At 36.7% G+C, this 18,565-nt stretch overlaps 1 protein-coding gene across 2 annotated transcripts in view; it reads left to right on the plus strand.

The window, feature by feature from the left end:
• The window catches only part of ZNF654 (zinc finger protein 654), a 37,274-nt gene extending 23,502 nt beyond the window's left edge, over positions 1-13,772 (plus strand). For both annotated transcript variants that reach the window (XM_072884993.1, XM_072885000.1), the window contains 4 exons: positions 136-275; positions 5,092-5,233; positions 6,949-9,268; positions 9,656-13,772. In XM_072884993.1, coding sequence (XP_072741094.1) covers positions 136-275; positions 5,092-5,233; positions 6,949-9,268; positions 9,656-9,663 — 2,610 coding nt within the window. In that variant the 3' untranslated portion in view covers positions 9,664-13,772. The remainder of the gene's footprint in view (positions 1-135; positions 276-5,091; positions 5,234-6,948; positions 9,269-9,655) is intronic.
• The last annotated feature ends 4,793 nt before the right edge of the window (positions 13,773-18,565 follow it).

Here is an 18,565-nt window from a genome sequence, read left to right on the forward strand (position 1 = left end):
AAGCTGTTCCAAAGAAATCCTATATTAATAGCAATTCCTGAAGTTTTCAGTAGCTTCTTTAATATAGCAAGGTCTGATAGGTTTTTATTTCATGTTAGCAAATTTATCTAAATTGATTTTATTTTAATTGTATAGCACTTGTTGAGGACTGATTGCAAGAGTGGAATTGAGATCATCTGCAACACTGAAAAAGAAGGGAAGACTACCTTAGCCTTACAGCTATGTGAATCGTTCCTAGTCCCACAGCTTCAAAATGGGGACATGTATTGTATATGGTAAATACTTTATTTCTGGTGAAGCAGCTTAGCAGATAATAAATGCTTATTGCCAAAATGAAACTCATCTAACTTTGAGATGTAGCTCAAGTTTAAAATACCAGATAAAAACATTCTAACATGATTTTTAAACATTCCTAATACATCTGTTATGCCTGTTGCCTTTTTACACACAGTCATGTATAGTGGTAGCCTACACAGTACATAACACTTACTGTTTCAAAGTAACAGAAGGGTGAGCCTTTACATACTTTAGGCTGTAAATACCTATAAACATGGCATTTATTATTAGCAATGTATAACAATATGCAGTCCGTAGACTCTCTGGCAATGCAGATATTTTACTGTTCTGCTAGTTAAATGACACTGCTTATAATAACCAAACTGTAGTATGTCACCAGTGTGTCTAAAAAGAGAATATATGGTTCTGAAAATGTGCTATGTATTATGCAAACTTTTACTTCATAAACAGAGCCATAACATAAATGGCGGTCCTCTAGAAAACATTTAAGTAAGAATGTCTTCATACACACTGAATCAGCTTGATAGTTGGATGTTTTTATGGCTAAGAAATGCTGTCAAAACAAATTTCATCATTCTGAGGACTGAAAGATGGCTAAGGAAGATAATCCTTCTGTTCGGCCTGTATAATTTCTGTACCTAAAGTAACATCTGCATTCCTTGATAAAGTATGCTTAACTTGTTTGTTTGATTATGTAGTTGAAGCAAAAAGGCATAGTCAGGAAGGATTTTATTTTTTTTTTTCCAATCAATAGAGATCAAATTATTAATCTTTGTAACTAATTTTAATATGGAGTTTAGAGTCTGTATAGGATTTCCCTGTTCCCAGATTTCAGGGAATTGAAAAGTAAGATGTGTCCTCTTTTTTTTTTTTCTTGAGGAAGTAATGAAGGCCAGACATGATAATGCTTGGTTTGTTAATAAAATTTTTCCTTAACTATTGAGGAGTAATTGATTGCGTTGAATCAAAACCTTTGGAATTATGATTGTGACATACATTTATAATACAATGTATTGGCATTACCTAGTGGCATTTTTCATTCAGTCTGTCCAGAAAAAGGTGGGCTTGACTGTCCCCATAGGACAGATGAAGAAGTTCAACCAAAAAGGTACATAGTTTATGTGAGCCCAGTGACCAGCTTTGGAATGGAATCTGACTTCGCTGATTCCTGCCCAAATGCTGCATCTCCTGAATTCTTACTCATCAGGAAATTTGCAGATGTAACCTGCACGTATTAGTCACATGATTAGTGCTTTCTGTTTTGGGGATTCAGTCTTTTAAGAAGTGCATTTTAAATATTGGAATTAAACCTACTTTTTATACCATTTGCTGTAGTAACATGTTAACCTTGCTCTTACCCAGTTGATCATTAAGTTTTCCATCATCCATTTTGAAAACTGCTATTCAAAACGTCTGTCCTTATGTTCTGACAAAGTGGGTGTCAAAAATGAAATTCCAGAAGAGACTAAAGTACTGTTTGATATCTGTTTATCAAGGAAGCCATTTTGGCATCTCTCAGTATTTTAATCTTCTGTTCAGAATATAGAACTTGAGGATCTTTGAAAGAATTCAGAGCAGTTATGCCTGTGCAGCTAGAACAGCTGTTTCATTCTTTACAGATGCTGAGCCTTAACAATTACATACCCAACAAGAGAAATCTGTGTAATGCTTAATAGATAATGTAAACTGGAGCCAAGCTTGTGAAGGCATGACTATACTGTAATTCAAATTTTTGAAGAAGTAGGAGCCAGCGTAAATTAACCTACATCATGTATTTTTCCCTGGAGAAGATTTTAGTGTCTTCAGCACAGCATAAATCATCTTGCCTTGTCTGGAATTGAGGACCTTGCAGATCTAGCAGGGATCTAGCAGCAAACACTACTAGCAAAGATAAGATATCAAAATAGATTAGAAAGCTGTAAATAGCAGATACTTGCTATTGCTTCATGTGAAGCAGCCTATTTGAAATCTTCAAGCTGAAACCATTAGCTCTCTTCTCAGAGGAAGATGGACTTTAAGCAGCTCTGTCACAAAACTCTTATTGTTTTCATTGACGTTAAGAATAAATTCTAGATTCAGATGATCTGAATTATTTTTCTGAAGTGAAAGCCCACTTACAAATTAATCACAAAGCAAGCTGTGCTTGGTCTTACTAGAAATATTTGTGTACAAGGTATTGGTAAGAGATCAGTCCATAATGATGTGATTAATGATACTTTCTAGTATCAAAAAGTGATGTCTCTTCCAGAAGACAGCCAAAATTTTGGTGGAACAGGCATAGCAGAATGGCTTGCATTCTCTGCCAGGCAACTTCTAAATGCTGTTTTGGCTATTTTCAAGTGGTTCCTATGCAGTAAATTCAGTAAGTCAAGGAATTTTTCCCACACATTCGATCAGTGTTTGGCCTTTAGGTAATTTTTGTGAATTGGATAACATTTTGGTAAAGTGTGCTATCTGTACCCAAGGAAAGATAGACTTTCTACTTGTCAACAATAGCAAAGGTTTTAGATCTAGCTAAGGTAAGGCGGGCTTAACCATTCATTTATGTTGCTGATGGAGGCACGCAGTGGGTTTGGTATTTTGCAGGGGGTTAACAGGCTGGAATACCTGGTTGCCTCTGGTAAAGAGGTACCGAGTTCTGTGATCTCACAGTAGCAATGTAAAGTGCCCCAACGTGTGTCCGTAATAGTTTAAGCACAGGCCTCAGTGTGAACTAAGTTATACTATCCAAGAAGTAAATGTCATTAAGTACTATACTACTACACCATAATAATCGAGCAAATAGAAAACTACCCCTGCCTACATTATGTCTTATAAGTTTATAATCTGTGCTGTGGTCAGTGACAGAGAAATATCTCAAGTGCTGTTGACTTCAGCATTAAAGTTGGTATCCAAAGCATTTAAGTGATTGAAATAGAGACCAGTCAGCTCTTCAAGAATGCTTTAATCCTTAATGATTATCAAAGTCAGAAATGTGCTTGAGAAGGAGAAGCCTCCATGTCTACATAAGACTAAAACACTATTTCACATCATGGTCTAGTCAAATGGTGGTTAAACTGATTTAACAGCTTGCTCTTTACCCATGGAGCTGTTCCTTTTACTTTCAGTTTTTTCCATTCCTTCTTCAGCTCTTTCCTTGTGCCAGCCGTCACACTTGTCTGAACACATGGCAAGCCACTTTAATCACTAATCTCTCAGAATAATAATTTGAGTTTTCTCAAATTCTCTGTGATTAGTGTTGAAATGGCTTGCTCTGAAGTGGTATGAGACAAAGCAGAGAATAAGTTGTATTATTTAACAGCTGTAATATTTAACAGCAAAAATGTTCAGTTTTCTTTTGTACTTCAGGTTGAGACTTTTACTGAATTTTTATGAATGGTTTGGTGCATGAAGACACTGCTTTCAAACTTGTATGTGAAGCTTGCAAAGACTTTCAAGAATTTAGATTTCCAGCCTGGTAAAGGCAGAGGTGGACAGCTTGTATCTTTAGAAAACCTGTAAGGCTAATTTTTTGTGGGTAGAGCTGCTTATAGAACTCCCTTTTCACAGTTTCCCCCATGTAAGCTTGATCTTTCTTTCGACTTCAGTTTTCTTGGGTTCTGAATGAAGGAAAACAATCAAGATCTCTTGTCTAGCTCTTAAAATGTCAAGCAGAATTGTAGAGCTGTCCTAAATTTAAAAGTGAAGTTGGTGTTTTGTCATAGGCAGTTCTGTCGCTTCCCTTCATGCAGGCACTGACCTCACTAGACAAGCTTAATCTCAAAAGGTCTGTCTGATTTGTATCTGGCACACACTAGAGCCTCTGGAAGATAAACCAAATATTTTGTCAGTAACAGGGTTTATGTTTTCTGAGGGAGGAGGCTGGTGGAATAAAAAAGTGTCTTCCTTCAGAAAATGAAAGTCAATTGATCCCCTGTTTTCACTGTAATGTTATAGTGGGATTTCTGCCTAGTCCTAACTATAGCTACTCCTGTGTAAAATCTTTGTGCTGGCACATTTTCTTATAACCTAAAGTTAAGTCCATTTACCTTTCCGAGTCTCTGAATTAAAGCACATAGACATTACAGGCTGTAAATTTCAATTAGCTATATTTTATAGACTAAACACGTTACCTGTGTAGGAGCTCTGCTGCAGAGTCTAGCAATCTATTCTTACGTTTTCTTGTATCAGTCAGAGATGTTATTTGACTGAAGATCATAGAGATGTATGAATAGCTGTAGAGCCTGACACTTTCATGTAACTGCTATTGGTTAGAAAGACCAGTGACGACAGCAGTAGCAAAAGAAAATTGTGTTGTAATATGCATAACTGGAGAACATCAATATTTCCTGTCAATGGACCATATCAGAAGCTAGCTTTCTACAACGCTCCCATTTTCCACATTCAAACATTTCTTTTCCTGAAGGACTCCTCATCCTTGCACTGAAAGTAACTTAATCCCAAGAGCACACAGAGCTTGCTGTTCAGCCTGACGTTTATTGCCTATGGTGTTAAGGGCTAGATGCTGTAACATCTGATTTTATTATGCAGTTCTCTGATACTAAGCTGAATACATTAATATTTTGTTGAATATTTAATTGGCTCAGTGATAGGAGATACCCTGAATGCTTTAACAAAGTAATTAAGTTGCATTTTCCATTGTGTACAGTTGTGGTGTTAATTAGATTGGCATTATGCCCTCAAATATGATTTTAGTTACAGAATATGCAAATAGTTGTTCTTAGTAATGCATCATGCTTAGTGACAGAGTTCTAAAACTCAATCTAATTAAAATATTTTGTTCTGTACTTATAGGGACCTGATCTTCATTTGGAGTAAGCTGCAGCTTAAATCTAACCCATCAAAACAAGTATTTGTCGACCAGTGCTACCAGCTTTTAAGAATTGCTACAAATGTCAGAGTAATTTTCCCTTTCATGAAAGTCATTAAGGATGAAGTAAGTTTTGTTTGTTTTACCCTACCCCCCATTCTTTTTGTAACTAGTTAAAGTAGAGAGAAGTGATGCTTATATTGTGTAATGGCCACTTTTTGTGGGAAGTTAAGCAGAGGTAGGGAAGGACACAATATTATCTTAAAAATTTTGTCAAGTTCCAGAATGTGCTTCAATATTATGATTGCCCTTGATCTGTTGTGTGTTTTTAAGATTTTTTTTTTTTGACTGAAATCTGAGTTTTTCTTTCTGTCTGCAATAAGTTTGAAGAATGTCATGCTCTATAAATAAATGGGGAAATTAATAATAATACATGGAGTAAATGTGAAAGATGCATCTGTTGTTTGTTTTTTTCAGCCTGGCTCCTTAAGAAAATAGGACTTGTGTAATGCCATTGTATCTGCCTTTCACCCTTGTTGAGTTCTGAGTCCTTAAACCAGTTCTAATCAAACCTGAAGAAGTGCTTAATGTAACATAAAGGAAAAGCTAGACTAAGATAGAAGACAGTTTTGCTTCAGAAAAGTGCACTGTTTCATGCTTCAGACATTAGTGTTATACTGTCCCATACAAACATCTGCAAAAGATGTAACATGCAACGCTTTGCACACAGGAATGCAAGTTGTTTCCAGACAAATGTTTTTTATCATTAACCTGACTGTGAACAGAGCTCCTTCATATTCTATGCCCTAAATGAATTACAAATTATTTTGTCATGGGTGCTGCTGTACAGTTCTAAATGCAATGATTTGCTGCTGTTCAAGATTTTAATTTTATATATTCTAAAATACTTCTGGTGACATGAATAACTTATTTATATTTGCATCTGAATTATCGTATTTTTTAATAACCCGCTACATATGGAGCATTGTATGTATTTGTTAACACACATTTAAATATAGGTAGGTATTAATTATTTCTAAACTTTCTGAAATTCATTTTACTTTAATCTGCTACCTGTTGGGCAGTGTGTTTCTGACCATCCCTCCGAATTTCATGTTGATGGCAGGGCCCCCAGCCTAAAGTGTGGAATAGGAATTCTGCTCATTGAAAGGCTGGTTTGTCAATTCTGAAAAAATCAAGCCTTTTAGAATGCTTGGCCATAGGTTCTTATGTTTTCCCTGATGGTCATTGTTCAAAATTGAGGGCAATATTTTATAGCTTGTATTTTTATGCAATGCAAGTTAAATGAGTTAGAACAGGGACAAAATACAGAGTAACTGTCCAATTATAGTGTGAAACAGCCTAGGTAATGAAGACGCAGACTTCAGAAGATACTGCTAGATCAGATATGATTTGCTACAGTCTTGTTTTATATCCCCAAATAATTAGTTGTCTTTAACTGTAGAACTGCACGTGACAAAAGTATCTGAAGCTTTGTTGACAGTAGCTATACAGCTTTCAGTGCAAACCAGATGTTATTTTTTGAGCATTTTTGTATCTGTATTTTATAGTCTTGTTTAAGCATTATTTTAAAATGTATGTGCCTTTAGGTGAAGTCTACTAGCAGGATGCTTTCTGAACCCCTAACTATTTTGCAAGTAGATGAATATAAATACATGGGATGTTGATGTCTGGGCATTGTTTATACTAGTTCTTTTTTTTTCTCTGGGTCTTTTTTTTTTTTTAATTTTACTTTCAAGCTGTAGACTTCTGTAAGCCCATAAGGAAAATACCATTATGCATACTCTATAATTATGTACACTGTAATTTCCCTTCTGCAGGTTGGTGAAGATGGTCTTCAGATATGTGTTGAGATATGTGGATGTGCCCTACAGTTGGACCTCCGTGAAGATCCCAACATGAAAAGTCTTATTTATAAAGCAATTGCTCATTTTCTGCCAAATGACTTAGAGATCCTCAGAATTTGTGCTCTTTCAATCTTTTTTCTTGAGCGCACCTTGGAATCTTACTACACTGTTGAACATTTATATAAATGTGCAGATGAAGAATACAATGAGTGCACTAGTTCTGTTCAAAACCGTGTACGTTTTGAATTGCTTCCAATTTTGAAAAAAGGTTTGTTTTTTGATCCTGAGTTTTGGAATTTCTTGATGATCAAGCAGAATTGTTTAGCATTATTGGGGGATAAAGCCTTTGTTGGCTTAAGTGAAAGTACACTGGAAAACTCTACTGCAAATACAGAGAAGATAACAGAGTATAATAGGGCTCTGAGTGAGGAATGTGTCTATTTAACAGATGTAAGCAATGGGGAGCTTGACCCTGAAGACCTCTCTGAAGCCCAGTCCAAAGGTAATGCCAAAAAGAACCATGAAGCTCTTGAGGCATCTAAAATGTTAGATCAAACTGTACCAAGGCACCGCTGTGTGATATGCAACAAGGAATTTCTTGGTGGTCACATTGTGAAACATGCACAAGCTCACCAAAAAAAGGGCAGTTTTTCCTGTGTACTTTGCACCAGAAAGTTCAGGCAAAGAGGACTTATGCTGAAGCACTTAAAGAATCATGTCAGGAAGATAGAAAGGCAACATCTTGCTGCAGTTCTTGAGGCTAGTCAGCAGGCTCCTGCTCTTAATGAACTAGAATGTTCTGATGTTTCTCCATCTCTTGAAAACGGGAATTCTGATGGTTCCAAAGATAATGAACCAGAGACTGCAATAGCTCCAAGTGTTGACCAAGTGGTCCAAGTGGAGGAGGAGAATGCAGAACAGATATTTGATGCGGTGGAAAACCATCTAAGTGACCAGGATGATGCTACTGAAAATAGTAGTGACAGCTGTTTTAATAATGTTCCTGATGCTTTAAGTACAGAAAGTTTGCCTGAAGATGACGAGAGCTCCAGTAAAGAGTCCCCTATTCTGCATAAAGTGAATGGAGCTTTTTGCCCTCAAAAAGACATTGATGCTATGGATGAGGAAGGAAGCTTTAAGTGCCCTGCTAATGGTTGTGCTAGAGTGTTTAAAAAGATAAGATTCCTCAATAAACATGCAAGAAAAGCTCATCCAACTGATTTGAAGGTGCAGCAGCATATAATGAAATGGAATAAAGGAAAATGCCGGTTCTGCCAGAGAAAGTTTGCTGATTCCCAACATTTTATAGACCACCTGAAGAGACATGTGTATCCAAATGTTTACTTTTGTTTACACTTTAATTGTAATCAGAGATTTAAGCTGTCAACTGAGCTTGCAGAACATACAAAAAGTCATAGTGTTTTTAAAGCTCAATGCAATTTTGCAGAGTGCTGTGAGCTATTCGAGGAGCTCCCTTTGCTGTATGAACATGAGGCTCAGCATTATTTAAATAAAACACCAGAATGTTCAGAAGATGCAAGTGAAAAAGATTCTTCAGATGATCCTTCAGAACTTTGTAATTACCAAGATGATGATGAATCTATTAATGAAAAAGAAACTGTAGATTTACCTATTCCAACTTGGAAGTCAAGGAAGGATTCTACAGAACCAAAGACATATATTCAAAGTGTTGAGAAGAAAGCAAATAATGTAATTCACAATGGAAATGAAAGTTCATCTGAGGGTAGCGCTACAGTTTTAAGTTTGATAGACCAAAAGACACCTGTGTTACAGCCAAATTCTGAAAACTGTAATGTTGTTAGCGACCAACTAGTCAATGGGCACAGTGACCTAGATCAGACATCATCAAAGTCATCAGAAATACCTTTGGACAGAGTTGCAGATGAAACAAGGACAGAAAATGGGTCAGTGTTACCAGTTTTACAGAATTGTCATGATATACCACAAAATAATGCTGCTGCCTCACAATTACCTTCTAAACCAAATCAGACAACAGAGAATACTTCATATGGTGTCATCTTAACAAAACCATATGTTAGACCATTGCCTCCAAGTTATCTTGATGAACGATACATTAGCATGCCAAAACGTAGAAAAATTTTGACTGATAAAGTAGATGCTCATTCTGAACAAGATCAATTTTGTAGCAAATCGACAGAAAGATTTAGATGTGGCAACTGCTTGACCATCTACTGTAATTCAGAAGCACTTGAGGCTCACCTTGCACAAAAGAAGTGTCAGACGCTCTTTGGATTCGATTCAGATGATGAAAGTAAGTTTTACAGTCCTTCTGGGTTGGTTTGTTTGGAGGTGAATACCAGCCAGAAAATGGTCTTTGAAATTGGGCAACCTGATGGAATAGATGAGACAGACACGACTTCAAAGCAATTGTAGTATGCTAGAACTTAGACGATTAAATCACAATACTGTGCTAAATTGGAAGTTCAAATTGGGCATGCTGTTTAGATTAAGAAAGAGGTGAGAACTGGTAGGCGACTCTAATGGAAAAGACTTCTCATAAAACAGAAGGGGGTAGTTCAGTCTGTCTTTCCTTGCATGTTTGAAACTAAACATGTTGAAAAACACAAGCAGTGTTCTAGATTAGAGTTATTTACATTGGTTAGTCTTCATTTTGATCCCAATGTATTCTCTTTTACAGGTGCCTGATTCAATGTTGTGGGAAAATGTATCAAACAAGGAGTGGTGTAAGAAAACACTACATGAAGAAGCATCAGTTCGTTTCCCAGTTGGCCTTAATCATAAAGCAGTCTCAAATTACTAAAGAAAAACATGACCTTGATAAAGACAAAGCACATTTTCTAGACAAAATTCACAGAGGAATAATAGGAGCTTTGCAGGTCTTGAGTCCAGAAAGGTTGCTACAAAATCCCCAAAGTACCAGTTATCCAAAAAGCCACATTCATTCCAAATGTGTGATTGAAGCTTAGCGGCACAGTCTTTCTAGCACAAAGGTTTAAGGAAAATAAGGCATACAGTTGAGCAAGCAGAGGTGTTAATTTCCTTATGGAAATAAAACCAGCCAATTCTGAAAGCTGCTGTAGTTGGAAAATGTGTGGTTAGAGGATATCCATCCACACAGCTGGGAAGGAATCATTCAAGGTGTTACATTATTATAATATGGGTAAGAAATGTGTAGAGGAACCATGCATTCTTTTATCAAAGTTTGAGTATGTGATTCCATTATCTGCTAAAAAGCATGGAGCTCATTTAATAAACTTATACTCAGAATCCAGAAAGAGGAATGCAGAAAGGAATCTAAGATGGAGGGAATGCTTGAATAGCCAAAAACTTGAAGTACAGAGCATGCAAGGAAAAGTGAGTTCATGTGATACTAAGGGTGAAAGTTATGCACAGTGGAAATCGGATGCATGCAAGAGAAGCCCTTTGCAAGGCTGTGGTAAACGTGTATGCTAAGAGTGTCCTGTAAAACATCTGTTTTAAGTGCAGGAAGACTAATACAAGCAGTACACGCACAGATTGTGTGGATATTAACAGAAGCAGACTGAAACAAATACAGAATGTGAAGGGGGTTAAGCTTGCATTATAGGGCAGAGTTAAACTAATTTTGTGCAAATGCAGAGGTCCTTCAGCTGTTGGTATGACTGAAAAGAACTTGAGATGGCTTCCTGTTTAAAAAAAAAAGTTTGAAAAACAAAAGGCAGACAAAAACAGAGCACATGTCAAGTTGGGAAAAAAAAGATCAGGAAGAGCCTGTTTCACATACGTGATATTGCTTAATGGTGGTAGGTCACAACTCAGTACTGTAACTACTTATTTACTGTCTAGAGGAAGGGAGAAAATATGTATCAACTCAACCTTAAGACACATTAAAACCCTATCTAGTAGCATCTCTTGAAAAGATAGCCTTTCCCAGAAGTTAGCAAAGGAGTTAGACTTAAATGTTAAGCACTTTATCCAAAATTTACTGTTTATACAAACAATCAGAATATGAAGACAGGAAATTTGAGTCATTCAGCTCTATATGTAACATTGAAATACAGGACATTTGGAAACCAAAAAGATGCTGTTGTAGTTTTTGGTCTTCCCACCCCAAACAGAGTTGTGGCAAAGATGCACGTTGTCTAACTACTGTGCTAATTTATCCTCTAATTTATCTTATACTGTCTTGCCACCTAAAAATGTTTTATTTGAGATCCTGTTCTATGCGGGTAGCTGAAAATTTTAATGTGATTGTAGGCATGGAAGGTATAGTGGTGAAAACTGGTGTGTACAGATGGAGTCATCGCAGAAATGCAGGACAGCAAAGACCAACTGTTCCTGCTCAGCTAGTTTGCTTACTAAATAGTTCATCACAGTGCACGTATGGCATAATAAGATCAACTTGCTTAAATCAACAGATATGTAAAAACTAATGGGTAAAAAATCAAGAGGTACATAAAAGATCTGTTCATTGTAGCGATGGCTCACACTTGCAAACCTAAGGGTTTCATTGTAAAATAGGCTGTTAAGTAGTTCTGGAACTTAAACTTAATAGTTCAGTAATGCCTCTGCTAATAATCCTCTGTGAAATTAAACAGATACTTGCATTAATTCTGCTTCCTTTCCCCCTCCTGGGAGGTAAAAAGAACACAAATTCAAAATCGTACTCTTAAATTCTAGAAAATCTTTGCCTTAACTTTGAGTTGGATTAAAGTAAAAGGTTATAAAATTATGATCACAGGTATATGTGCATTACATTAAGACCAATGACTGGCCCACTTTCAGAGATGTCTATGACATTTGAGGCACCAAAGAATTTTTTTTGCAGTGTGCAAAAAAATGGATTTAAATGCATCATTCATTATATATACATATATACACACTATATATATATATATTTACATATATAAATACATTAAAAGTTTTTAAACATAAAATTAATGGGGACCTTATCAGCCAAATGCACTTTCACATTTTTTTGTTTTCAAGTTACCAACTAATTTTTAAGGACCCAGTTATCATCTTGAATGTTCCCAGGCTCCCCTTTCTTTGCTTAACATTGTTAATCTAGTTCAATTTGCTTAAATATATTTGGAAAAAAAGGTTCATTTTAAAGTATTACAGTTCTAAAAATCTGAAAACTCGGTCAATAGATATGACAAAACTGTTTGTGTAAAGTCCTTTAAATGTACCTTTAATCTTTGGTGCTTTTTTGCCTTTTCCTAGAGCTCCATGTGTTTGAAGATGCTTTAAAAACATGATTGAGACTTGTATTTTCTTTGGTTTAAGTGTGTAGATAAATGCATCTATGTACATGCATAAACTGTGACCATAATTTTTTGTACCTGCATTAAACTCATTTTTGTTCAAAGATGCTTTTCTTGGACACTACCATTTGTTTTTAGCATGTGTTCAGTATATACACTTTGGAGAACTGGAAAACTGAATTCTTCCGTAGGTGAACATTAGCATCACATAACACCTATCAGAAATATGCTAAATTGACTTCAAGTAGCAAGTGGGTGGTAACATTTTTCTTTTAAGTAATGATTTTTACTTCAAAAGACATTGCATTTTCTTTAAACTACTCTGATACCTGTTGGTATTCTCAGATAGTTGCAGTATTAAGCAACTTTAATTAGGAGCAAAAAGATACTTGTAATGGGGGGGGGGGGTAACTCTATGTGCTTTTTAAGGATTCTTTAGTATGTTGAGTATTACCCTGTACTAAGCCTGCAACTTCTAGGGCTGAAAAAGGTTCCAAATCTAGAATTGAAAATTTTTTTTCCCAGGCATTAAGCATTGTATGATATAATTGGAAATACTTCTTCAAGATGTATCACTTTGATTCAATAAATACTGAAGTACATGTGTAATGTAAGCATGCAAATATCTTAAAGCTGCCTCAAGTTATACATGCACTTAGGAGCTTTGTTGGATCAAAGTTTGTGCATTTCATTGCTGATAATCATGTTCTAATAACGTTCCTCCAGGTGGCTATAGCTTGGATTTAGACTTTCCTTTTAAGACTGTCTACTCTAACCCGATCACAGTTCACTGTAAAGGTCATGTAAATTCTAATTTTCAAAGAGTTGCCGCTTGGTAGGCACCTTTCACAAAAAAAGAAATACTGAAAGTAGGTTGAAAGTGGTCATATCTGTGGGGAAAGGTCACTGGTACTTTGGTTATTTAGCCATATTCATTAAAACTATATAAATTGTATAGTTTGGATAATTTATAACATTAAACTTTGTGATTTTAATATCACGTTGAAGGTTCAGCTGTACTCATTTCTTTTATTGTTTAACACCAGTGGTATGGACAAAAGACTTAAAGGGGGTGGTAGTGTTACTATTTTCTTAATTTATTTGGTACTGTATAACACCTTTCTGATTAAATGCAGTGTATGCATTTTGGGACTCTGTCAATTTGTAAAATCTGTTACAGGTTCAGCAAGAAAGGAAATTTGTGCTTCCTTGTTGAATGTTAAATTATTTTACTTTGCATTTTATATAAGAGTACAAATTAAAACTGAGCCATCAAACTGCAATAAATCAACAGTAGTGTTTCATTTTAAAAACTTTTTTGTACTGTACATAGATTTGTTCAATAAAACATTGTCTTTGTTGTTGATAGAAATTGATCTTGTCTTTTGGGGAATCACTCTGAAAATACTGCTGCAATGTTTATAGTTATTGTGTTATGTTTGGTATACGATTATTGTTGCACAGCACCTGTGTAAAGCTGCCAGGTCGTGATATTCCAGGTGTGTGGATATTTGGATTTGGACAGACTAAATCTATCCAAGTATATCCAAGAATACCCAGGATTACCAAGGAAATTAAAACAGAATTCCTGTGTGTCTGTCTCTTTTTTTGTTTTGTTTTGGTTTTGTTTGTTTGGTTTCCCCCCCCTCCCCTTTTTCTTCCTTCTAGCTAAATAACTACCTGCTTTGGTAAATTTGGGACCTCTTAGTTAAATAAGTTTTTAAAAAGTCATAGTATTATTACAGATTCTTTGCAAATAGATAACTGCTGAAGAGAGAAGCATGTCTGTGTGTGAGGGAGAGGAATAGCGCTTTTGGTCATCAGTCTGAGACCTGTGAAGAACACGCGTACTGTAGAAAAAGCTTCCATCAGCATTTGAACCTTAGACACTCAGCAATCCACTCCTCAGGTTTGACTGGCTCTAACCATCTTCAAAACACAGGCAACTTTAAGATCATTTATTTAAATAGTCAGCCATGTGCACTGGGACCCAGACTTTGTAATTAGTGCATATACCTATGTAATTTACAAGCATCAAGTATTGTTCAGATGATACTCTCCCTGATAAAGGGAATTGATCAGAACACAAGGGGAAATGGGGCTCTGCTGAGTGATCAGCCCAGATCTTGGGCAGGACGGGCCTGTGAAGTTCCTGACCTGGTCATGGAGGGCTCATGTAGTGGTTTTTAACATGCATGCGGAGAACGGCATAAGGCTGGGGTTGGGAGGAATAAAGCTTGCAAGGAGAAGTTGTATGTGGTGTTTAAAGAAATCAGCAGCCCTATGTTCATTTTAATAGCTTGTATGCTTTTTAATAGCATTGGGGGGCAATGGCTTCAAAATGCGGGGGAGGTTAACCCCTCTGGAGCTATTGTGTAGGGCTTGAAACATGGGGCCACAAAGAGGTCTGGATGCAGCGGTTTTAAGATACCTCTGCTTCTAGCTGTTTGTCTTTCTCCATCATAAAATTGTTAAAGTTCTCTAGCAGCCCTGCGTTACAAGTACCAGTGCCGGCCTAAACCTCTTAGGAAGGTTGGTTGGCACTAATATGCAGAGCTGAGCCTCAGTTTTTGCCATTTATGAGCTTATGTTTGTTTCTGCTACTAATAGAAATAGCAGCTTCTGGTGTGATACACTTGTTTCCATTGCTTTGTTAGTCCCCTTGACTGAATGCTGTAGTCCAGAGATAAAGACGGTGTAATTGCTTTTTTTTTTTTCTTGAAAAAGTTCAGTACCATCATCTGAAAATGCTGGATTATTTAGATTTATTTGCAGTCCTGTAAATTCTTAATGTTCTTTGACCACAGATTTTGACTGTCTTCTGCAAAATTTTGAATGGTCATTTTTTGTGCAACTTTTGACTTCAAACTTACCTTTATTTTCTACCTTGTATAATTTTGACAAGGTTTTTGCCTAAGAAAGTTACTAAGTTTGGGCGTAAGGGTATAGGTTCTCAAATCTCTGGTACTACGGCATATGCACGTTGCAGGCAAAATATTTCTCAAAATGGCAATATATACATAAGCCATTTGATAAATTCATTGCAAAATATATTAACATACCAAATGTAAACTTTTATGCCCTGGATATTGTTTTAATTCCTTTGAAGTGCTAACATTTCAGGCAAAAGTAACAATTTCTCAGTAGAACTGTACCCTAAGTTGGTAGCCTAATGCAGCATTGTAAGTTTTCTCATCGGTGGCCCACTTCACAACAGGTTAGTGTGGCTGGTAAACTGGGCAGGAAAAGTTTGGTGTCCAGTGTGAAACAGCTGGATTGTGAGGAGTAAATATTGACCTTTGAGCCCAAGGGAAGGTTGGGGTGCGTGGATGAATGAAGCACCTAACAATTAGAAGCAGCTGGACTGACCAAAGAGGTGCTCAAGGGTGCTTGAAATAGTCTACATGAGTTTAAGACAAATGCGAACTTTGAGGTTGTTTGGTATACAGATGACTTTAAGTACTTGAATTTTGTATGTTGAAAAGGTCATATTGGGAATGATTTTTTCTGATTTTTCAAATTATGTAAAAAGATGTAAAAATATCAATGATGGCAGGTGGGAGGTATAAAATATCAATTCAAGGTTATGAAATGAAATTGCATGGGAGGTACAGTTAAACTGCATATGCTTCATATGGTAATTAGCTACTGTTGTCCATTATTATAATATATTCTTTCAGGCTGTACATGTCACCTTTGTCTATCAGCATAATCAACACTATATAAGCTAACTTGTTGGAAAATTTAGTGTTGGATAGCAGTGGTAAAATGAGTTAATGCAATGGCCAGTGTCATTTAAGTATGTATGTGAATACCCTTAAGTTGTTATAGTTTATGGCTGTGCCCACCTGTAAAACAGCTACTTCTACAGATGACTGTAAAATTTATAGCTGTGTTTGCTTGTGATGTAGTCAGTAATTTCTCATTTATTTTGCTTAGCTTTCAAAGGAAGGAAAAAGAAGTCTGTAAGTGGCATTTCAGTTAAGTTCAGTTCCTGCCAATCCAAATAACTTCAGATATATTTTGTGCTGTCTTGCTGGTGTCAGAGCAGTGCCTGTGTGACTTAGAGCAGTATCTAGCACTGCCTGAAGCTATAGTTCTATGTATTGGTATCATTAAATCCAGTACTTTCTGTATCAGTGCCTGACTTCTGCACTGTGCTCACAGAAATAAGAAGATGGCTGACTTTTTAGGGATATAATTTGCAGTAAATAAAATTCTGAAGAGGGTGGGGGGACGGGATGGGGGGAGAGGATCACTTGTAGTGACTCCTTGAATTATGACTGCAGTTTAATGTTGCAAGAATTCTATTCACCTTTTCTATATATAGGCTAATCATTTTCCTGTTTCTTCCCCTTCAGGAATGCCAGTTTACATTCCTTGTCAGTGATCAAAGTCAATTTTGAAAGTTTGAATAAAAAGTAGGGAATTCTGAGTTATGGGAAAGACAAAAAAATAAAACCCATTTCTGAGATTTTCCCCTTTCCCCCCACCACATCCAAAGGGGAAGCACTTACAAGGTATAGGTACAATCCTACTAAAAGTGCTGGCCTTTGTTTAAAATAAGGAAGGAAAAAAAAGAAAATAAAATAAGTGAGTTCTGAACATTAAAGAGGCTCTCCAATCTCTGTGATGACAGTGCACCTTTATTCTCTCACGATTCTCTCAACGGGAACATGACCATTCTAAGGCAACCTGCCAAAAAAAAAAACCACCTCACTGAAAACATAGCCAACGTCTCAAAATAATCTAATTTTTAAAAGTCATCTTGATTTTTTTTCCTAAATTCTATAATATTCAGTCAAATATTACTCCCCTGAATTCTGCAAATCTGAATAGGTTTATTGAAACATAAGCAAAATGAATGAAAGGCCATTTGTATTTCTCAGATGCTTTTTCTATTTTTAAGCTTGCAGGATTAATTTTAAGAAATTCAAGATTTTGGCAGCAAAATTACCTTGGTGGCAGGTAGGTTGTCCCATTTTTTGATGAACCAATTTTGCTTTGTAAACTCTAATATAGATATGCAGAATTCTGCACTGCATATTGTGGTGGGAGGTCTTTCTTTTACATGAAGAGCGTGCAAGTAACTGGTCTTACAGAATGTGTAATAGCTGTATGGCAAGGCCATGTATATTATATTATGGAGGCTGATCTTGTCAATAGAAGCTGTTACATACTGCTCTAACTGCTTAAAGAATATTAAATCATTGTACATGTGAGGGGAAATTTGGCACAGCAGACTAAGCATTATTGTGTTGAATCTTTCCAGATGCTATAGGACTGAATTTTTATGTGAAAGTTAGACTTAAAATTCATGAGCAAAATTGGTTCAGCTGGTTTTGGTTTATTTTGCATTCATTGCTATAGCTCAAGAGAATACTTATTACTCTAGCTGAACGTGTGTTGGTTTTCCTTCTGATGAACCTGGGAGATCTGCATGGACAGTTTTTTAGACCTCAAAGAGGAAACAATCATCTAAAACAAATGTATCTGTAACATGGGGGGTAGGGAAATGTTCTGTGTTCATGTAGACGTTCTGTCTTAGGTTTACGACATCTTGAGGGCAGGCATTTGTTACTACAGATCTGAACAGAGCCTACCATAAAGAAGTGTTCAGTTGTTTTGACACCTCTTGGTGCAAAAACATCACCAGTAATTTTTACTCCTGTCTTCAAGCAACGGTCTGCGTATCCTTACAGAATCTAGGTTTTGAAACCACAGGCAACTGTAGCACCAAAAGGTGGCCTCCTTATGCTACCCATATTAAAGCATGGGTTTGATGAGAGTGCCTGCTTTTTCTGCCACAGTCAGGTCAAGGACTCTTTGCACCTGTATTTTTCTCAGCACCAGCCCTCATGTAGCTTATGGTCCTTAGCTCAACTGAAGCTTCTGCTGTCTTCTTTTGCCTTTTTTGTTTATCTTTCCTCCTTTTTTCTCTTCCTAACCCATAAAGTGGCTGTCCCTGGTTATTCTGCCTTTGACTGAGAAAATACTGCCAAGTGGAGGAGCAGCACAAGGTTCAAGCCTTGCACGTAGTAGAAAAGCAGCTTCAGCTTACAGGACTTCATTTCCTCAGGCAGGTGCTGTGCTGTCAGTTTTCCCACTCTTGTGGACATGCTTAACTTGCTTGGCATTAGTTCCCAAGGCACGAGTGGAAGACTTACTCGATGCGACTGTGGCTGCGTCTCGGATCACAGTGGCTGCATCTCAGATACCCAAAGATCGGTCAGCCCAGCTGAAGCGACCACCGTAGACGTTACCACAGCTTAAGGCCTTATTGATAAGACTTCCAAAGGCTGTTTCCCCTGAGAGCATCTGCCTGCCCTCAGCAGGAGCAC

Source organism: Ciconia boyciana, chromosome 1 (assembly GCF_034638445.1).
Source record: "Ciconia boyciana chromosome 1, ASM3463844v1, whole genome shotgun sequence".
NCBI lineage: Eukaryota > Metazoa > Chordata > Aves > Ciconiiformes > Ciconiidae > Ciconia > Ciconia boyciana.